Here is a 22,855-nt window from a genome sequence, read left to right as displayed (position 1 = left end):
GTGAGTGAATGAGTGAGTGTGTGTGCCCTGCGATGGGTTGGCACTCCATCCAGGGTGTATCCTGCCTTCATGCCCGATGACTCCTGAGATAGGCGCAGGCTCCCCGTGACCCGAGGTAGTTCGGATAAGCGGTAGAAAATGGAATGGAATGGAAAAAACCACTTTGCAAGTTAAAACATAGTTGTCGCTTTCTGTTGGTAATTATATCACTGTAATGTAGGATTAAAGTTAAAAAAATTAAAGTTTAAATCACAGAACAAATAGTATTTTTTTCTTAGTTTTTAATATAACCAACGTTAAGTTTGGTTTAATTCAATTCAATTCAAGTTTATTTATATAGCGCTTTCCACAATGTGCATTGTTCCAAAGCAGCTTTACAGGGGCAAACAGGAAAACATAAAAGGTAAAACACAGCACAGTGCATGGTGTTTATAGAACAAGCAAGATCATTCTAATAAATAATATCTAATAAATAAATAAATGAATGAATGCAGTCTCCCGGTGAGCAAGCCAACACTGCCCTGCTGTGATGAGGAACCCAAACTCCAATGATTGATTAATGGAGAAAAAAAACATTTTAAATGATAGTGAAGTTAAAAGTGCACATCATTTGTCTAAATTATTACCCCTGTTACCCGTGAATTATTATTATGATTGTTCTTCTTGTTTTTTTTTTCCAGGAGATACTTCTTCAAATAATTCATTTGCTTCCTCTCTCTTTATGTTTTAGTGTTCATTATGGCATCCGGTCTGCTGGTTTATCCCATTGGCCTCAACTCCAACCTGGTCAAGTCTTTCTGCGGAGACTCTGACATCTACTATGCCGGGGAGTGCCAGATAGGATGGGGCTACATGCTGGCAATCGTGGGTGTAATGCTTACCCTCTTCCTCCCCTTTTTCGCCAAGTATGCCCCCAAAGAGCACCTATCACCCACCCCGCTGCCCACCCTTTTATAGAGCGCTGAAGACCACCACCTGATATAAACACCCTGATCCGCTATAGCAAAAATGAAGCGATTCTGTTGACGTTGGACACACTGCAAAGTCTAATTTTCCATGGTTGGTAGCGATGATGTCATGATGAGATCACTGGAAAGAAGAACTGAAGATGTTACCCTTTGTATTCTCATTGACTTTGTGCTGACTACTTCATTTTCTTGTCCTTTTATTTGTTCAGAGTCTGCAAGGTGGGTATTCGAAGAGGACGATATGGATTTGGGTGTTTTGTCCCCTATTTATTTCCAAGGTCTGTCTTTTTATCTTGATGGAAGACCCTTAAGCACTAATGACAGAAAATATTAAAGGACATGTGGGCATACTTTGAAAAGTATCTGAAAACATGGATCAATATGCCAAAAGTTGGTCCATCTCAGAACCCGATGAGTAAATTACAGAAGCTCCTGAAAAACTTCTTTCAAACTCAATAAATCTGCCAGTTTTCTTCAGTTTTGTTTAATACAGTTTTCAGGTTGTATCAGGCACCTGAAAACAAAATCCATGACACCGGAGGACCAACACTGTGGCTTACGCTAAACCTTTTATTCTCTGTAAAATGATCACTAACATCACAGTCTTTTGTCTGAAACTGTAAAACTTCAAGAACTTTGACATGACTTCAGACTCCCACGTGAGTGTAAGGAAGAGGATTTTTACCTGACCTCTAACACAAGCATGAAGTCCTTCCCAAAACTCCAGAAAGTGAGAACATCCAATAAATAAAACACAGTAATGTTTTTCTCCAAACGTATGTCAATTTCCAGAGAGAATGGGAAATGTGAAGCCTCCTCATTCTTTGGTTACTGCACCTGCTGAATTATGCAGGATTTAACAATATCAGGAGGATTTGGAGAAGTTGGGTTTAGTCAACACTGAGACTACATGTTCTTGGAAAATACCAACTTCTAACCAACTTGTGCCTTTTGACCATTGCTAAGATTTAAGTACCTTTCATCGGGTACTTCTACTGAAACGTTTTGTTAATTCTCTCTTGTTATATTAATGTCATGCGATTATGTGTCTTCATCTATAATGATGATTAGAAGCGTGTTTCAACTGAAAGAGTTTAACATAGGTCCTTCATGTCAAGTTAACGTCCGGATGGGATTTAAAGTGATAGTTCAACCTAAAATAAAAATTTTGTCATCATTCACTCACCCTCATGTCATTTCATACCTGTATAAATTAATGGTTCTGATGAACACAGAGAAAGATATTTGGAAGAATGTTAGCAATTTTCAATTCTGTGACGTCTGCTATAGGTCAAAAAAATTAATTGGTAGTCAATGGTGCCCCAGAACTGTTTGTTTTCCTAAATTCTTCAAAATATCTCACAAAGATACAATATTTTTCCCTACTATGGTAGTGGATGATGTCACAGAACTGAAAATGGCTATCATTCTTACAAATATCTTTGTGTTTAACAAAACAAAGAAATGTATATAGGTTTGAAACAACCTGAGTTAATGATGGCAGAATTTACATTTTTGAGTGAACCAGCCCATTAAGGGATTACAACAAGTTTTCATAACTAAATTAGTTTAACAAAATTATGAACAGCAAGTAAAAACAGTTTTGATTTCTTGTGTTTATTTAGATATGTTTGTGTTTCGTTTAAATTAAGCTAATGCGCTAAGCCACTAACGCATTTCTGCCTGGCACACCAATACAGTGAAACTAAACCTTCTATGTGATACATTGGCCCAGACAGAATGCGCAGACATTTTTGCATTTTTAGATTTGGGGGATATCTGCTGATCAGACAATATTGATGGTTAAATGTGTTTCTTATACTTTTACTGGTAGCAGAAGACATCAGAATATGGCATGTAAAGCCTTTTTTGAAATTTATACTTGTTGAACAGAGCACAACATTAAACTGGCATCAAATGTCAAATGAGAAGTCCCTTTAAATGTTATGCAGCAGGACACCGGTTGTGTGAAGCCATTCATTCATCTTTTATCATGTACTGTATGTGAAGTCTGACCACTGGTAGAACGTAGAACTTGTAGATTAGTGCTGTGGGTTTCCCAATGTGATGTTTTGATTGTAAATAATTCTATAACATGGCCTTCTTCAGATGATCGGATCCCTTTTGAAAGAGATTTTTTGAGATGTTACCTCATCGTTGTGTTCAATTTTGAATCCTTAAAAATGTTATGTGTTTCTTCTTTGTAATAAAGCATTTCACAAACTAAACTTAACAAATCTACATCTTTTGAGAGGACACCAATACATTTTACAAAATATTTGCAACGTTTTAATAAACTGAATTAATACAATTCCTCTTTAACACACCAAAACAATGTAAATTCAAATAAAGTGACCATTAGAAAGTGGAGATAACTTATAAATAATAGTATATTGTATAGGCATATAAATTACATCTCAGAAATGCAATGAAAAGTAACTAATTCATAACATAAAATCAAAATCCTCAGCTAATGGTCACAGAGTTAATGCTGCTTAACATTCTCTGTTTATTACAGAACTTTTCTCAACTTCTTCACAACTTAATCCTAACTTTAGTCGGAATCATGTTAAATGAATATTTACACTCGGACTCAGATTTCATTGAGAACCAGCACCGCATTCCTCATCTCTGTGTCTGACACTTTTACAGCCTCCTGGGAATTTCTTTGCTCTGACAGTGATGCAGCCCGGACTGACACACAAGTCATTGTGTCTGTCTGCTTGCTGTAGTTCCCAATGCAGCGATACGCCTGACCCCGGATCAGTTTGGGCAGTGTCTGATCCTATTGGACATAAACACAGTTAGTTTCTCTGACTTCATGTCTGCACCCACTACAAACGTCACATGTCAATGGTCAGTCGTACTGTTTTATGGCAAAACAAATATGTTGCAAGGTTTTTTTATGTTGCAGCATTCGCTAAAGTATATTATTAATATAAATTCATGGTTAAACAGAAAATGTTAATAAATCAGAAAGGCACAGCGGGAATAAACTGGAGGTAAGTCACAGGACAAAGAACCTCTTCATAATCTTCTGTTTTGTTTGGTTTGTCATCTCTATCCCAAATCAATAGAAGTGTCTTTGAAAACATTTGAACAAAATTTATTTTTTTATGTTTATGCTTTAATAAACTCAAATATGTCTGTTGCTTTGGAATGACTTTCATGACTCACATTTTCAAAGTAGAGACACTGGACCACATCTTTGCCGTTCCTCATGAGGAATTTTTTTGCTCCGTAATCTGCGACTGTAACAGCAGAATCAAGTGTGGCTGTGAAGAGAAACACTTCTGTTAGATACACAGATTAAAAAAAAAAACTGTGTCTGTGATACAGGCTCCTAACCGAAAATCTCAAAGAGCATAGGTGCTCTGTTGGTATACTGGCCCCAGTGCTTCATGCCTTCTATAACAGCAGTGATGACACGCAATGATTTCTCACGTTGAGGCTTCTAACAAACAGTAGGGAAATACAAAGAAGTTAGATGAACAAAGAAGGCTGAATTTTCATATTGAGATAATGCTTTACACTAAGGTGCTATTTGTAAACAATTAGTTGCATTAGTTACATGAACTAACAATGAACACTTCTCAAGAATTTACTAATCTTAGTTCATATTGATTTCTAAATCTGTTAATGCCTCATGAACTAACATGAATAACTGTAATGGCATTGACTAACATTAAGAAAAAATTATAAATGCTGAAAGAGGAAATTGTAAGCTAATGCCCTTATTTTAAAGTGTTAAAGAGATCATTTTATCTACCTATCACAAAGTAGACATTATTATTTTAAAAAGTATGTACATCCTGGATGTTCTTTCTAATGAGATAGTTTATGAAAAAAATCACTTCTGTACCAAAATCTGTAACAGAAGATAAAAAAACATTAAGCTCAACGTCCAAGCTGATCTTTTTCCATCAAAAGTAAACGGTGATGTAATACCCTTTTTTTTACAAAACAAGCCATGACGCACAGTTTACGCTTAGTCAATATAAAGTAGATCCATTCAAATGCTGTCTTTAGAATAAAATACACACACCTGATGCTGTGGGTTTATCCGGTCCTGTGATGTGTCCTTCTTCACTTTTGCACTCATCCCACTGCCTGATGGTCCAGTAGATCTGAAGTTCCACCTTCTGCTCTGACTCTGAGCTCCAGGATCTTCCGTGTTTATTGCTGCAGGGTTACATCGCTGGGCAGAGTAAGGCATTCTGAAGGAAGTTGCTGGCCTGTTAATCTGGTTCTGGAAGCCGCTGGAAAATCTGGGTTGAACTGGTGAAGAGGAGCTGCTGCTTGGAAAACCACCATTAACCTGAAATCCAACTGCTGGCACCGAATCCTGTTTCATTGGAGGTTGCCAATTCTCTGACCTGATGGTAAATTGATGACAAACACAAATACAGATTTTTTTCTTTAATACACAAAAATAGAGCTTTAATACCCTTTGGGATATGCAGAATAAGCAGAATACATCGCATACCAGCCATAAGCACCTGCAGGCTTTTTTGGATAAGGTATTGGTGCATATCCATGTCCCGCCATATTCTGTGAAACAAAAGGTTTCAGGTTGGCTTGTTGTGATGTAAAAGAGACTGACTGGTCCCATTGAACACTCTCACCTAAAAAATGCACAAAAAAATCAGTAAATATAATACAAATATGAACAATTTATATGATCTACTTATGGATTGGTCAAAGACAAAAACCAAATCCGATTAGAAAAAAACAGAACATTTGAAAGGTTTACAGGACCAAATATGAGATAAATCACATGCATCAGTTATACAACATCACAAAATCTAAAAAGATCTGCATGATAACCAAATATGGCACAATATATATACTGTGCAAAGTGTGTGCACCTCTCAGCTGCGCTAACAAAATTAAGGTATTATTATTATTAAAATGGTCATATGGTGCGAATACGTGTGTTTATGTGTCTTTGGTGTACTATAAGTTGCCCATGCATGAATTAGACACGTACAATTGCAAATAGTAAAGTGTCGGAACAAAAGACACATTTATTCTATCTAAAAGCGAATGCTCACCCAGACCTGCCTGAAACGCCTCGTGTAACCACACCCCCACAAATGTACGTCAGTTCGTGGTATGATTTGACTAAGACCGCCCAAATGTATACGCAAGTAAGATGGGCGTACCTGTCTGCACAATTCCTTTGGAACCTGATGTTCCAAATATGGTAAGAGGCGTTACATTTTCGTATTTGACCAATCACTACGCACTGGTTAACTGGCCAATCATAGCACACCTTACTTTTCAGAGCGATGAGCTTTGTTAAAAATCTGCGCATTTCAGAGAGGCGGAGCAAAGAGGACATTCAAACATGCACGGTATGTGGAAAGTACAGTGTTTATAACCTTACATCGTATACACATTGCATTAAATCTGAAACAAACGATAATAATCGTTTTAGCCGTGTCATATGTCCCCTTTAAGACTCAATATGGAAAATTTGAGCTGAGATTTCCATCTTACTGTAGTTGTTGCTATAAAAACGTCCATTTTCACAGGGATTCGATGTCAAAGGCAGCCTGCTCCTCTTTCTTTGATTGCCCAGAGCAGGCATGGAGAGAGAGCCTACAAATGAAGAAAATACTAAACTCAATAGCTCAATCAGACTCTGATGTGTACTTTCAACCAGCTGACTGTTAATGCTAATATTTATATATTGGAAAATGTGAAAGTGAGGCTTACCTGCAGCTGGTCGGTTTTCATTTCTCCACATTTTGACAAATTTACTGTGAAACATGAAACAAATAACTTGATAGTGCTACATTTTTAATGTACGAGTTCTGCACTAGTTTCGGTTTCTCATCATGAATATGATTTTCTGTCATTTATAGGCATTTTAACATCTAAGTGCTGATGAAATATAGCTCATGGGAGTGTCCTGGGATGGTAGTTTTTATTACTTACACACTTTTGCTAACCATTAAACACTGTTCTCTACATAACACATCAAATCACAGCTCTTGTGTGTAATAGGGAATATTTAAAATGCTTCAATCATCCAAGTGGTAACGTATGTAAACATTATTAGCTTACGTGCTCACTTCATAGCACTATAAAGTGTTTTCATGAGAAGAGGAAAGTGAAGAGAACGACTTTACGTTGGATAAAGAGGTGAACCAAGATAAGAAAATAATGACAAGACAGGATTAACACTTTGTCTTTGTCAGTAAAACAAAAGTAATGCATCACTGTCGGTCATTTTACATTTCTATATAACTCTGTCAAAAACTGGTTAATTATTAAACATTGATCTACTCACATCGTGCGTTGCTTCTTCCCCGTTAACCTGAAGCGTGACGCGTCTGACGTAACTATCGCATACTTCGGCTTCTCAGCTCTTGGTATAAAAGGCCCTGCGTGAGAAAATGGATGTGTGGCATGAGAGACCGGACTTAATAACAAATTACATCGAAAACAGCATTACCAATAAACAATATGCTTTCTACTTAAAACAACAGCATAAACTTAATATAACAACTTACGTCTGGACAGCACAACACCGGCGAATACCACCTCAGGTAACGCAAGCGCTAACAAAGTCACGTGACAGTGCTGTAAGTGCGCAAATCGTGTTTCCACCCAACCGAGCTAGCTGTACGTAATACAATTGTCTCTCTTTATACAGTTAAATGTGAAAACTACATTTAAGATTTTGTATATGTTTGTATATTAATAAATAAATGTTTGTACATTTTGGGGGGGAATGCTTGGTAGTTTGGTTTGAACCAATTTGGTCGAGTTATATTTGTTTTTCGTCGACTAAAGTTGTGTTGTAGTTTTGTCAGAATAAACCGGACTGCAATGAACTATTAATTTCTATTTGTATCCAACGTGACTTACGAAATGTCAAACACGTAGGCAGCTTAAATTAAATGACATTTAAATCAAACGACCATGAGAAAGTATTAGATTGTGTTATTGTCACTACAGTCAGCTGTGAACTGCGCCACCTGCTGGAGATAATTTAACCCCAAGAACTCTTTCTCTTGATGTTATTTTGCTTCATGCACAATGTTTGTCTCAGTGTTTTATGTTGCATCTCTTTGCGTCTGGGCTTTTATTGTGAAAAAGTCATTTTCACCAACATTTTTGTTTAATTCTTTAGTAGTGTATATTTTCTCATCTTCTTTTATTTTACCTCTTCCTTGTAAGTATGGTGGTAAAAGTACTTTTTAATGTATTTACACTAACTAAGTAATTTATAGTGCATTTAAGGTGTAATATTATTATCAGTACTGTATATGTGCTTCCTGGGATTGAACCAACCCCCTCTCTACTGCTTATACAACGGTCTGCTACACACCTCATAAGGTGTGGAATATTAATTCAATCATTTTTTTTGTTGCTGAAAGTTTGCCTTTAAACTCACGTTAATTATGCCCATAATAACACTCGTGAGAATACAGACAAAACTTTAGGTTTGTACCAGGGAGTTTTTCATGTTGTGTACTGTTTTGTTTGTGCATAACTACCGTACTCACTGATTTGTGCCAAGCAAAGTAAGTTAAGTACTGATTTATTGTCCAACTGAGGAATTTCCTTACTTTTAAAAAAAATTATTTAAACCATTTGGCTTTGACTGGCCCTCTGCCTCTTTTTTAATCAGTTGGCCCTTTGGAAGTGCTAATTCAAGTTACTCAAACTACTGGCAATTCATATCCATTGTCTATATCTACCAGAAAAAAACAGAACTTGATCTTTATTCACGTTTGTCTTCTGCCAATAGTTGTTTGGTGCTTACTGTGAAGAGCCAGAACTCCTCAGCGGCCAAAAACAGAAGAGGACATGGGATGAGGCGGAAGGACTAGACCGCTCCTTCATTTCCAGCAGAAGGAGGCCGATCTACAACGCCTCCAATGACATCCACCGGATGGAGTTAAGCCGGTCACCAGTCAGATGGCAAGGAAGGTGTTTGAGACTGCCGCCAATTCTCTGGATGACTCCGAAAGGGGTTTCGTGGCAGATTTCCTCACACATTCCACCGCCACAGCAGACAAGCATTACCACATGAAGACACTGAAGGATGTGATATTTGCTCGCAAACTGCTGGGCCAGCTGGCTGGTGATTCTGGGTAAACATGGTTGTATCATCTCAAAAAATTGAATTGAATTGTTATCAATATTCTTATATACACTCACCTAAAGGATTATTAGGAACACCATACTAATACTGTGTTTGACTCCCTTTCGCATTCAGAACTGCCTTAATTCTATGTGGCATTGATTCAACAAGGTGCTGAAAGCTGTAGTGTATTTCGGGGAAACAGTATTATTTAAACACTATTCTTCATCGAATATGTAAGAATTATCATGAGCTTTGATCACAATTATAAGTAATATATTCTCCACCACCCTTAGTAAGGGAAACAAATATCAAATTACCCAAATTGGGATGAATTTAATTAATAATGATCAATTATAATTATCTGGATCAAATTCAGGGGGCACGTGGCTTAGTGGTTAGCACGTTTGCCTCACACCTCCAGGGTTGGGGGTTCGATTTCCGCTTCCGACTTGTGTGTGTGGAGTTTGCATGTTCTCCCCGTGCCTCGGGGGTTTCCTCTGGGTACTCCGGTTTCCTCCCCTGGTCCAAAGACATGCATGGTAGGTTGATTGGCATCTCTGGAAAAAATTGTCCGTAGGGTGTGAGTGCATGAGTGAATGAGTGAGTGTGTGTGCCCTGCGATGGGTTGGCACTCCATCCAGGGTGTATCCTGCCTTGATGGCCGATGACTCCTGAGATAGGCGCAGGCTCCCCGTGACCCGAGGTAGTTCGGATAAGCGGTAGAAAATGGAATGGAATGGAATGGATCAAATTCATGATTTGGGGAAATCACTTAGCATTACGAGCAGGTAGCAAGAATCGGCATGTTTAGGGACTCCGGATTATGAGCATGAACTACAAACAACATCACGTGTGAAACAAAACAGGACTTTATTTCCTAGACTAGACACATACTAATGTAACATACACACACATACAGTTAAACATTGGAAGAAGGTTGAAGTTGAAGCAGAGAGAAGAACAGAGTATGGATTTATGGCAGTATATGATATTCAGAAGATCAATAGCCTGAACTAAACATCAGTATGTTTTTGTAAGGCACCTTTGTTAAAAGGATTAACAATGCCCTATGCATCCATTAATGAGACTAAGTTTGATACTTGCACGTCTTGCCCATCAAAAGAAAGAAAGTGTCCTGATGCAGTTTCTTAAGGCTCCAGGTGATCTTGGCTGAAAGTGATCAGAGAGAACCAGTTTTATGCAGAGGATCTGTATCTGGAAAGACGAGGCCGCAGCCTGGCACAAACTTATTGGTAAAAGGTGAAGTCTCCTTCTAGTCCATCCTTGGAGATGCAGAACGTAAGGAGAGACAGAACGAACCCTCCCAACCTGCAAAAGTGAAGAACAACTCCTAAAACCCTGACACAAGAGAAGACCAAAGACTCTTCTCGTGATGTCTTTTAAACTGTAAGGATGTCACATCCTACAGACGTGACTGGTCCAATCAGGAGATGGCAACTTTGGAGGGAAAGTTAATTGTCTTTGTGTCTCAGAGGGTGTTTTGCATGCGAGAGCTGATTGGATGTTCACTAAGAAGACTTCTAAGAGTTTGATAAAACTAATATGAAAAGAGTTACCAAAACACAACAAACATAAACATAAAGGACTTAACAAATGTAGCTCAAAGACACCAAACATGATCTAAATATCATCTTGGTTAAATGAGTTACTACAAATCTAATAATTCCAGTAGTTAAACACACATTTATGGATACTTTGGATTAATGTTTAAAACAGACATGAACATTAATACATGGAAATTTTATCAATGAATATATGTACATTTCCATATAAATGCATTTAGGATTGTATGTCTGTCCCCAAAGTGAGTAAAGAGAGTTCAGCTCCCTACATTCCATTCGGTCGTAAAATACTCTATCTTGATGGATTGGTGTGAGTTGCGATGGTCACCAGAGATCTTGTCCTGCTCTTGGTGTAAGTTGCGGATTGGGGGTTGAGCCCCAAGCGACTAGCTTGCTGGTGGGGTGAGGGGTGTTGTTGTAATATTTAAGAAATTGAATTAGTTATGCGTGTCTGATCGGTCTCAGGTACTACAAAGCATTCTTTAGAAATGTTGGCCCATATTGATAGGATAGCATCTTGCAGTTGATGGAGATTTGTGGGATGCACGAAGCTCCCGTTCCAACACATCCCAAAGATGCTCTATTGGGTTGAGATCTGGTGACTTTGGGGGCCATTTTAGTACAGTGAACTCATTGTCATGTTCAAGAAACCAATTTGAAATGATTCGAGCTTTGTGACATGATGCATTATCCTGCTGGAAGTAGCCATCAGAGGATGGGTACATGGTGGTAATAAAGGGATGGACATGGTCAGAAACAATGCTCAGGTAGGCCGTGGCATTTAAACGATGCCCAATTGGCACTAAGGGGCCTAAAGTGTGCCAAGAAAACATCCCCCACACCATTACACCACCATCATAATTGCATTAATGAGAAATTGAACAGGTGTTCCTAATAATCATTTAGGTGAGTGTATATAGTATGTCTATTGTTTTTATTAGATCTGAACCAGAAACACAGTCTGGAAAAGCTACATCCCCCCGTTTCTTCCGGCAGTGAGGCTGAAAGCACGCATGCACCCGAGGAGATGATCGACGTGCTGAAAGCATGCGACACACTGCTCCTCACACACAGTGACATTGGACGAGGAAGTCCCTTAGAGGAATGTGCTGTCAGTGGTGTCTTTGACACTCTAGAGACGGATCTGTGAGTGCTGGATTAAAGCACAGATGAGACTGCGAGTGCAATCTGTCATCTATAAGTATTTTGTTTTCATTTTGGCAAAAAATCTTACACTGCTGTGTTCAAAACTGAATATTGTTAAGTAGACTACAAGTAGCAAAATTGTTGTTTTTTTTTCATTGGTTGGATTGCGTGCGGATGATGTCACTTGCTTCCGATGCTCGTGGTGCCTTGGATACAGGCGTGCTCTGCTCTGTCTGGGTCACTGTCATCGTGCTGTTTGCTTTTTTTTCGATTGAGACATTTTCTCTTAATCTCTCCCATGTAACACCATAAGACGGTTTAGTAAAAATACTCAAAAACAATCAAACGAAGCGTCGACCCATTAAATTCAGTGCTGTCTTATGTTAACGAAACTTTAGGCTCATTCATGACGCCAAAACTCCTCCACATTTCACGTTATAATGTCAGAATAGGTCATCATGTAATTATTTGCAAAAGTACTAAGAACAATCTGTGAATAATGATCGTATTGATTGATCTGAGTATGGTGACTTGTCATTGGCTGTTGCTCTGACTAATGTCGTGGAAGCTTAGATAAGCTAAACTTGGCTCTGTACACTGTAGTAGGCTTTGAGAGATGTTTCTATTGCTCTTATGCTTTTTGTCGTCCTAATGTTTGACTCAATTGGTTCCATTGTTTACCCAATTTGTAAGTCGCTTTGGATAAAAGCGTCTGCTAAATGACTAAATGTAAATGTAAAGATCAGTTGTTCAATGCAGAAAGAAATCACAAGGCCAAGAAGCCAGGTTTCAAGAAGTTCAATCTTTATTTGCTCGAGCAAGCAAAGATGAGACACACAGAGCTGTCACTGTCAGTGAAGCAAGCCGTCATTAGGCTGAAAAAACAAAACAAACCCATCAGAGAGATAGCAAAAACATTAGGCGTGAACATAACAACTGTTTGGAACATTCTTAAAAAGAAGGAACGCACCGGTGAGCTCTGCAACACCAAAAGACCCAGAAGACCACGGAAAACAACTGTGGTGGATGACCGAAGAATTCTTTCCCTGGTGAAGAAAACACCCTTCAGTTGGCCAGATCAAGAACACTCTCCAGGAGGTTGGTGTATGCGTGTCAAAGTCAACAATCAAGAGAAGACTTCACCAGAGTGAATATAGAGGGTTCAACACAAGATGTAAACCATTGGTGAGCCTCAAAAACAGGAAGGCCAGATTAGAGTTTGCCAAACGACATCTAAAAAATCTTCACAGTTCTGGAACAACATCCTATCGACAGATGAGACCAAGATCAACTTGTACCAGAGTGATGGGAAGAGAAGAGTATGGAGAAGGAAAGGAACTGCTCATGATCCTAAGCATACCACCTCATCAGTGAAGTATGGTGGTGGTAGTGTCATGGCGTGGGCATGTATGGCTGCCAGTGGAACTGGTTCTCTAGTATTTATTGATGATGTGACTGCTGACAAAAGCTGCAGGATGAATTCTGAAGTGTTTCGGGCAATATTATCTGCTCTTATTCAGCCAAATGCTTCAGAACTCATTGGACGGAGCTTCACAGTGCAGATGGACAATGACCCAAAGCATACTGCAAAAGCAACCAAAGAGTTTTTGAAGGGAAAGAAGTGAACTGTTATGCAATGGCCAAATCAATCACCTGAACTGAATCCGCTGAATTGCTGAAGACAAAACTGAAGGGAAAATGCGTTCCAGACTTCAGACTGTAATTGACTGCAAAGGATTTGCAACAAAGTATTAAAAAGTGAAAGTTTCCTTTATGATTATTATTCTGTCCCATTACTTTTGGTCTCTTAACAAGTGGGAGGCACATATGCAAACTGTTGTAATTCCTACACCATTCACCTGATTTGGATGTAAATTCCTTCAAATTAAAGCTGACAGTCTGCAGTTAAAGCACCACTTGTTTGTTTCATTTGAAATCCATTGTGGTGGTGTATAGAGCTAAAAATGTAAGAATTGTGTCGATGTCCCAATATTTATGGACCTGACTGTATATCATGATGTACCCTTCAAAAACCTGTTAGCAGATATACACCATTATGTTATCTTCTTTACTAGACATCTTTCTTGGGCTTATCAGAAGGTATATGACGTACTGAAGTTTCAGAGTTTAATGAAACAAAGAGCTCATGGTTAAGTGTAATTTTATTTGTTAGAAAAAGTAATAATGTACAACAAACCAGTGTCCGTGCACAGCAATGTCCCTGGTGTCAAATGTACCCCTGCTGGTGTATGAGTCCGTACCTACGGGTGTACAAACTAACACTGAAGCAGAATCTTTCTGGTGTGAAATGTGAATTTTTTCACAAAGTTAATGAATCAACTGAGTTCACTTTATAAGTGATGATTGATCTTTAGTGATGACACCTGCTGTCCATGATCCGAGTCCACTGAAAAAGTGAACAAGAACAGGAAAAAAAAGACAGTAGCCACACAGATTCATGTCATATATATACACAATCAAATATGCTAATAAAATACATATTTACATGTCACTAAATGAAACTCTTGACTACTTTGAATATAATAAGAGCTTAAGTTGTGTTTAGTGTTGCTGATGTTGTTTAATTCAACAAGTCATTTAAATTCTCCATTATGGTGATCATTATATATTTGGTTGGGTACTTGGACTAAAGTCCAGCTTAGCAAACGTCTCTGCTTGTGTAAAGCCGTGTTTTAAATATACATCATGTTTAAGCCATTCACAGTCCTTTCTTTTGATTGAGTAGAAGCATTAGTATCAAGTAAGGCTTAGTGTGTGTGACAAATTAAAATGAGTGTTATTGTTATTATTAAATACAGATAGAGTGGTAAAATGCAATTTGAAAGATTTGATCAGAGGTTCACGCAATGTAGAGAGACCTCTCTCGAAACTCTGATCCATTGACAACTTCTTCAATCTATTGCCTTTAACTTCATGAATAAATGAACATTTAACACACGGAAGACTCTGCTTACGGGTGTACAAACTTACACCGAAGCACAGACTCATATAAACAGGGACATTGCTGTACATGAAGCACATACATAAATAACAACATTAAAAACAAATAAATTGTACTTAAATATGCGGTTAGTGACTTATTTATTGTGTTAAATGTATATTATGTATATGTGGTATAGTATATTATGTTTTTGAATGACACGAAGATGGTTAAATGATGTTTGAGTCAAATGCAAAACTCAAACTGAAGATGCAGATGAAGTGACAGTCTTCTGCGTTCCGGCGTCATCGTTTCAACGGCACTCTGGCTTCTGATTGGCTGCTTTGCGTTCTACCTGACGTCATTGAAGCCTCAGGCATCCACAGCCAAATGTTATCAGTGCAAACAGTTTTGTCAGTGACCAGTTCACTCCTCGAGTTTGGCTCGCTTACATCTTTACTTTAATACGATTGAGAATCTGTGTTCGGTGTCTGATCTGTGTAAGATCTCACATCAGTTCACGGTTTCTGATCTGTAGAAGAGCTCAGAGCAGCGCGCGACTTCACAACAGCGCGAGGTGAGTGATCAACATTAGTTGTTATGGACCTCAAGTGTGTGTAAACTTCACACAAACCAATATAAAGTCTTTTAATATATTCTCGATGCAGTCCTGTCACAATATTTGACGATTACTACAAGATTATCGTGGCCGAAGCACAATATAACTTTATAGCAAGTTTAAAAAACAACCGTTTGCTATGAAAATACGTTACAATAATCAGACTGTAAGATGAGTAAATCAAGAAATATTACACAACATTGTTAGAGTTGGACAGATGTGATATCAGGCTGGAGGATCTGCCATTATTAACAATAAAAACACGATCATCTCCTGAAACATGAAGCCCATCAGAATCACTAGTGTTCACAAGTCATTGAGCTAAAAGAGGTTAAATTGAGTGACATCAGTTAAAATTATCTTTCATTGAGTTTATATTGTGTGTGTTTTTGTAATGAATCAAACTGAATATAGGAGTGTAGAATGCTGTCAATGATTCTGCATTACCATTGACAATAATATCATGTGTGTAGTATTAACCCCATGTCTATAGTCACGGCTATTAATATCATAACTGGAAAACTGCTCTTGTAAAAGTGAAGTCGATGTGAATCTGTCATATTAATTGTGTTTTTATTTTGCAGATGAAATGATTCAGCACAAGTTCAGAAGTTTCAGGCCTGTTAGCGTCGATGGACAACAAACATAACCTGTTGAAGTTTGGCATTTTAATTTTAAAATCTAATATTGCTTGAGTGAAAGAAAAAGTTTCTTCTAAAAAAACAATATTTAAGATGATAATCTAAGTTTGCAGGTTCAATGTACACACGTCCACCCCTGAGTGGAGCTCCGTCACAGAAAGTGTCTTGAAGCAAAGTCATCGCTTTCCCATTACTGTGAGTTTGTTAAAACAACATTATATCAGCGAGACAAAGTGAGATTTGTAATATTTAAACAAATGTTTGAGGGTTTGCTAAAATACACAGAAGGTACATACAAACTGTTTCAACATCTGATGTCATGTTGCTATTGAAGAACTGCACACAAACCATCACTGAAATGAAACAACCCGTGTGTGAGTGTAAAGTCGATGTGAATCTGTCATCTGAGTTGTGTTTTTATTTTGCAGATAAAATGATTCTGCACATGTTCAGAAGTTTCAGGCCCGCTAGCGTCGATGAACAACAAATATAACCTGTTAAAGTTTGGCATTTTAATTTTAAAACCTAATATTGCTTGAGTGAAAGAAAAAGTTTCTTCTAAAAAAAAATATTTAAGATGAAAATCTAAGTTTGCAGGTTCAATGTACACACGTCCACCCCTGAGAGGAGCTCCGTTACAGAAAGTGTCTTGAAGCAAAGTCATCGCTTCAACCGCTGTGAGTTTGTTTAAACAACATTAAATCAGCGAGACAAAGTGAGATTTGTAATATTTAAACAAATGTTTGATGGTTCGCTAAAATACACAGAAGGTACATACAAACTGTTTCAACATCTGATGTCATGTTGCTATTGAAGAACTGCACACAAACCATCACTGAAGTGAAACAACCCGTGTGTGAGTGTAAAGTCGATGTGAATCTGTCATATTAATTGTGTTTTTATTTTGCAGATGAAATGATTCCGCACAAGTTCAGAAGTTTCAGGCCCGCTAGCGTCGATGGACAACAAATATAACCTGTTAAAGTTTGGCATTTTAATTTTAAAACCTAATATTGCTTGAGTGAAAGAAAAAGTTTATTCTAAAAAACAATATTTAAGATGAAAATCTAAGTTTGCAGGTTCAATGTACACACGTCCACCCCTGAGTGGAGCTCCGTCACAAAAAGTGTCTTGAAGCAATGTCATCACTTCAACCGCTGTGAGTTTGTTAAAACAACATTAAATCAGCGAGACAAAGTGAGATTTGTAATATTTAAACAAATGTTTGAGGGTTCGGAATGTAACCTGTGAAAGTTTGGCATTTTAATTTTAAAACCTACTATTGCTTGAATGACAGAAAAAGTTTCTTCTAAAAAAACAATATTTAAGATGAAAATCTTAGTTTGCAGGTTCAATGTACACACGTCCACCCCTGAGTGGAGCTCCGTCACAGAAAGTGTCTTGAAGCAAAGTCATCACTTCAACCGCTGTGAGTTTGTTAAAACAACATTAAATCAGCGAGACAAAGTAAGTTTTGTAATATTTAAACAAATGTTTGACGGTTCGCTTAAATACACAGAAGGTACATACAAACTGTTTCAACATCTGATGTCATGTTGCTATTGAAGAACTGCACAGAAACCATCACTGAAATGAAACAACCCGTGTGTGAGTGTAAAGTCGATGTGAATCTGTCATATTAATTGTGTTTTTATTTTGCAGATGAAATGATTCCGCACAAGTTCAGAAGTTTCAGGCCCGCTAGCGTCGATGGACAACAAATATAACCTGTTAAAGTTTGGCATTTTAATTTTAAAACCTAATATTGCTTGAGTGAAAGGAAAAGTTTATTCTAAAAAACAATATTTAAGATGAAAATCTAAGTTTGCAGGTTCAATGTACACACGTCCACCCCTGAGAGGAGCTCCGTCACAAAAAGTGTCTTGAAGCAAAGTCATCACTTCCACCATCGTGAGTTTGTTAAAACAACATTAAATCAGCGAGACAAAGTGAGATTTGTAATATTTAAACAAATGTTTAAGGGTTCGGAATATAACCTGTGAAAGTTTGGCATTTTAATTTTAAAACCTACTATTGCTTGAGTGAAAGAAAAAGTTTCTTCTAAAAAACAATATTTAAGATGAAAATCTTAGTTTGCAGGTTCAATGTACACACGTCCACCCCTGAGTGGAGCTCCGTCACAGAAAGTGTCTTGAAGCAATGTCATCACTTCAACCGCTGTGAGTTTGTTAAAACAACATTAAATCAGCGAGACAAAGTGAGATTTGTAATATTTAAACAAATGTTTGAGGGTTCGGAATGTAACCTGTGAAAGTTTGGCATTTTAATTTTAAAACCTACTATTGCTTGAGTGAAAGAAAAAGTTTCTTCTAAAAAACAATATTTAAGATGAAAATCTTAGTTTGCAGGTTCAATGTACACACGTCCACCCCTGAGTGGAGCTCCGTCACAAAAAGTGTCTTGAAGCAAAGTCATCGCTTCAACCGCTGTGAGTTTGTTAAAACAACATTATATCACCGAGACAAAGTGAGATTTGTAATATTTAAACAAATGTTTGAGGGTTCGCTAAAATACACAGAAGGTACATACAAACTGTTTCAACATCTGATGTCATGTTGCTATTGAAGAACTGCACACAAACCATCACTGAAATGAAACAACCCGTGTGTGAGTGTAAAGTCGATGTGAATCTGTCATATTAATTGTGTTTTTATTTTGCAGATGAAATGATTCTGCACAAGTTCAGAAGTTTCAGGCCCGCTAGCGTCGATGGACAACAAAGATAACCTGTGAAAGTTTGGCATTTTAATTTTAAAACCTAATATTGCTTGAATGACAGAAAAAGTTTCTTCTAAAAAACAATATTTAAGATGAAAATCTGAGTTTGCAGGTTCAATGTACACACGTCCACCCCTGAGTGGAGCTCCGTCACAAAAAGTGTCTTGAAGCAAAATCATCGCTTCAACCATCGTGAGTTTGTTAAAACAACATTAAATCAGCAAGACAAAGTGAGATTTGTAATATTTAAACAAATGTTTGAGGGTTCGGAATGTAACCTGTGAAAGTTTGGCATTTTAATTTTAAAACCTACTATTGCTTGAATGAAAGAAAAAGTTTCTTCTAGAAAACAATATTCAAGATGAAAATCTAAGTGTGAGTGTAACATTATCTCTATAATGTGACGATTTGCCACGACAGAGCGAAGAGGATTTGCCACTACATAGCGAAGAGGATTTGCCACTACAAAGCGAAGAGGATTTGCCACTACATAGCGAAGAGGATTTGCCACTACAGAGCGAAGAGGATTTGCCACTACATAGCGAAGAGGATTTGCCACTACATAGCGAAGAGGATTTGCCACTACAAAGCGAAGAGGATTTGCCACTACATAGCGAAGAGGATTTGCCACTACATAGCGAAGAGGATTTGCCACTACATAGCGAAGGGGATTTGATTTGCCCCTTCAGAGCGAAGGGGATTTGATTTGCCCCTTCAAAGCGAAGGGGATTTGATTTGCCCCTTCAGAGCGAAGGGGATTTGATTTGCCCCTTCAGAGCGAAGGGGATTTGATTTGCCCCTTCAGAGCGAAGGGGATTTGATTTGCCCCTTCAGAGCGAAGGGGATTTGATTTGCCCCTTCAGAGCGAAGGGGATTTGATTTTGCCCCTTCAGAGCGAAGGGGATTTGATTTGCCCCTTCAGAGCGAAGGGGATTTGATTTTGCCCCTTCAGAGCGAAGGGGATTTGATTTGCCCCTTCAGAGAATGTCATGATTAGATTGTGTATCTGATTGTGTGTAACTAACAGGGATCTGTACCTCAGATTGTTCATCATTGTGGGTTGAATGTCATGTTTATATTGTGTAACTGATTGTGTGTAACTAACAGGGATCTGTACCTCAGATTGTTCATCATTGTGGGTTGAATGTCATGTTTATATTGTGTAACTGATTGTGTGTAACTAACAGGGATCTGTACCTCAGATTGTTCATCATTGTGGGTTGAATGTCATGATTATATTGTGTATCTGATTGTGTGTAACTAAGAGGGATCTGTACTTCACATTGTTCATCTGTGTCCTTTTGTTGTGGGTTGAATGTCATGTTTATATTGTGTAACTGATTGTGTGTAACTAACAGGGATCTGTACCTCAGATTGTTCATCATTGTGGGTTGAATGTCATGTTTATATTGTGCAACTGATTGTGTGTAACTAACAGGGATCTGTACCTCAGATTGTTCATCATTGTGGGTTGAATGTCATGTTTATATTGTGTAACTGATTGTGTGTAACTAACAGGGATCTGTACCTCAGATTGTTCATCATTGTGGGTTGAATGTCATGTTTATATTGTGTAACTGATTGTGTGTAACTAACAGGGATCTGTACCTCAGATTGTTCATCATTGTGGGTTGAATGTCATGATTATATTGTGTATCTTATTGTGTGTAACTAAGAGGGATCTGTACTTCACATTGTTCATCTGTGTCCTTTTGTTGTGGGTTGAATGTCATGTTTATATTGTGTAACTGATTGTGTGTAACTAACAGGGATCTGTACCTCAGATTGTTCATCATTTTGGGTTGAATGTCATGTTTATATTGTGTAACTGATTGTGTGTAACTAACAGGGATCTGTACCTCAGATTGTTCATCATTGTGGGTTGAATGTCATGTTCATATTGTGTATCTGATTGTGTGTAACTAACAGGGATCTGTACCTCAGATTGTTCATCATTGTGGGTTGAATGTCATGTTTATATTGTGTATCTGATTGTGTGTAACTAAGAGGGATCTGTACTTCACATTGTTCATCTGTGTCCTTTTGTTGTGGGTTGAATGTCATGTTTATATTGTGTAACTGATTGTGTGTAACTAACAGGAATCTGTACTTCACATTGTTCATCAGTGTTCTCATGTTGTGCGTTGAATGTCATGATTAGATTCTGTAACTGATTGTGTGTAACTAACAGGGATCTGTACCTCAGATTGTTCATCATTGTGGGTTGAGTGTCATGATTATATTGTGTATCTGATTGTGCGTAACTAACAGGGATCTGTACTTCACATTGTTCATCTGTGTTCTTTTGTTGTGCGTTGAATGTCATGATTATATTGTGTATCTGATTGTGTGTAACTAACAGGGATCTGTACCTCAGATTGTTCATCATTGTGGGTTGAGTGTCATGATTATATTGTGTATCTGATTGTGCGTAACTAACAGGGATCTGTACTTCACATTGTTCATCTGTGTTCTTTTGTTGTGCGTTGAATGTCATGATTATATTGTGTATCTGATTGTGCGTAACTAACAGGGATCTGTACTTCACATTGTTCATCTGTGTTCTTTTTTTGTGCATTGAATGTCATGATTATATTGTGTATCTGATTGTGCGTAACTAACAGGGATCTGTACTTCACATTGTTCATCTGTGTTCTTTTGTTGTGTGTTGAATGTCATGATTATATTGTGTAACTGATTGTGTGTAACTAACAGGGATCTGTACCTCAGATTGTTCATCATTGTGGGTTGAATGTCATGATTATATTGTGTATCTGATTGTGCGTAACTAACAGGGATCTGTACTTCACATTGTTCATCTGTGTTCTTTTGTTGTGCGTTGAATGTCATGATTATATTGTATATCTGATTGTGCGTAACTAACAGGGATCTGTACCTCAGATTGTTCATCATTGTGGGTTGAATGTCATGATTATATTGTGTAACTGATTGTGCGTAACTAACAGGGATCTGTACTTCACATTGTTCATCTGTGTTCTTTTGTTGTGCGTTGAATGTCATGATTATATTGTATATCTGATTGTGCGTAACTAACAGGGATCTGTACCTCAGATTGTTCATCATTTTGGGTTGAATGTCATGTTTATATTGTGTAACTGATTGTGTGTAACTAACAGGGATCTGTACCTCAGATTGTTCATCATTGTGGGTTGAATGTCATGATTATATTGTTTAACTGATTGTGTGTAACTAACAGGGATCTGTACCTCAGATCTTTTGTTGTGCGTTGAATGTCATGATTCGATTGTGTAACTGATTGTGTACAGCTGTAAACCTTCACACATTGGATTTAAACAAAAATTAACCCATCTTCACTTTGGATGCAATAGGCCATTATTTGACATTTCAAATATCAAAGGAAAATGTGTTAATCTAGTGAACACAAGTCTGTTTTATCTTCTAATAAACATTAATCATTATCCTGATTTATTACTCTGCATGTCACAGTGGTGTAACTTTCTTCAGAAAAAATTCTAATACTTGGATTGTACCAGTAGGAGGCACACTTGAGCAATTAATGTGACTTACTTTCTGCGACTCCCTTGCTCACAAAAAAGTCTTCTGCCTGATTTATATAAAAAATGTGAACAGGGAAAACCCACAGGCACAACTGACAAAACCTTATCTAATCCTTGCATGATTGTTGCAATATATCTGGTAAACAAATCTCTCGGTCTTTAACATGCTGACAACCTTTTGACACATGACTCTTTTTCTCAGGAGAAATTTCTGAGACACAAAAGAAATAAACCAAAGTTTTCATTCCTTTAATCTCATGAATGTCTATTTGAAGATGGATTGATATATAAAAGGAAACTCATCAGTTTTGGGTTGCCATAGGGTGGTTGCCAGGTATTTGTATAGTGGTCCAAGTAAAAAAACACTCCTTAAAAGTCTATGGCGTTTTTTCCTTGTTCTGTTATCTTACACTTTAAAATTGCAAATCTAGTCAGAAACATACTAGCATGACCTGATCAGTCGTCATGTCAATTGACAGATAAAGTACAGGCACACATCGCCCAGATTTCTGAAGAACAGGAACATGTTGACTATGTGGGTGATGTTGGACTTTTCTGTCCTGCGTGGTCAAAAA

At 37.7% G+C, this 22,855-nt stretch overlaps 1 protein-coding gene and 2 long non-coding RNA genes across 13 annotated transcripts in view; 1 reads left to right on the top strand and 2 right to left on the bottom strand.

Moving 5' to 3' along the window:
- LOC130418828 (uncharacterized) overlaps positions 1–22,472 on the top strand; it is a 40,237-nt gene extending 17,765 nt beyond the window's left edge. For 3 of the 11 annotated variants that reach the window (XR_008906406.1, XR_008906410.1, XR_008906403.1), the window contains 7 exons: positions 16,431–16,679; positions 16,913–17,431; positions 17,665–17,913; positions 18,096–18,182; positions 18,365–18,451; positions 18,685–18,933; positions 19,162–22,472. This is a non-coding gene — a long non-coding RNA (uncharacterized LOC130418828). Of the gene's footprint in view, positions 1–15,178; positions 15,320–15,945; positions 16,198–16,430; positions 16,680–16,912; positions 17,432–17,664; positions 17,914–18,082; positions 18,183–18,364; positions 18,452–18,684; positions 18,934–19,161 lie in introns of those variants that run through there. The other 8 variants (XR_008906402.1, XR_008906408.1, XR_008906404.1 and 5 more) reach the window with 8 other exon arrangements.
- LOC130418825 (spermatogenesis-associated protein 22-like) lies at positions 3,231–7,582 on the bottom strand. The gene is made up of 9 exons (XM_056744958.1): positions 7,490–7,582; positions 7,267–7,360; positions 6,690–6,733; positions 6,471–6,572; positions 5,455–5,593; positions 5,014–5,344; positions 4,317–4,422; positions 4,146–4,243; positions 3,231–3,753 (listed from the first exon to the last, which is right to left on the bottom strand). Exons 3-9 carry the CDS (start codon positions 6,718–6,720, stop codon positions 3,562–3,564), a joined length of 999 nt encoding a protein of 332 aa, XP_056600936.1. The 5' UTR covers positions 6,721–6,733; positions 7,267–7,360; positions 7,490–7,582; the 3' UTR covers positions 3,231–3,561.
- Positions 13,420–14,291, bottom strand: LOC130418829 (uncharacterized). Its single transcript, XR_008906414.1, has 3 exons — positions 14,152–14,291; positions 13,999–14,062; positions 13,420–13,528 (listed from the first exon to the last, which is right to left on the bottom strand). It is a non-coding gene; the product is annotated as an uncharacterized LOC130418829 (long non-coding RNA).
- Positions 22,473–22,855: the final 383 nt, after the last annotated feature.

Source organism: Triplophysa dalaica, chromosome 4 (genome assembly GCF_015846415.1).
Source record: "Triplophysa dalaica isolate WHDGS20190420 chromosome 4, ASM1584641v1, whole genome shotgun sequence".
Taxonomy (NCBI): Eukaryota; Metazoa; Chordata; class Actinopteri; order Cypriniformes; family Nemacheilidae; genus Triplophysa; species Triplophysa dalaica.
Note: the sequence above shows the minus strand (reverse complement) of the source record. Positions and strands in the feature narration are given on the sequence as shown.

What these genes read in the sequence shown, in the direction of transcription:
- LOC130418825 (XM_056744958.1), bottom strand. Translation starts at nt 6,720, where the DNA reads ATGTGGAGAAATGAAAACCGACCAGCTGCAG. An exon ending in TTTTTATAGCAACAACTACA is followed by an intron (nt 5,594 to 6,470) that starts GTAAGATGGAAA and finishes TGCATTTTTTAG; the next exon opens with GTGAGAGTGTTCAATGGGAC. An exon ending in AGTGTCTCTACTTTGAAAAT is followed by an intron (nt 3,754 to 4,145) that starts GTGAGTCATGAA and finishes TATGTCCAATAG; the next exon opens with GATCAGACACTGCCCAAACT.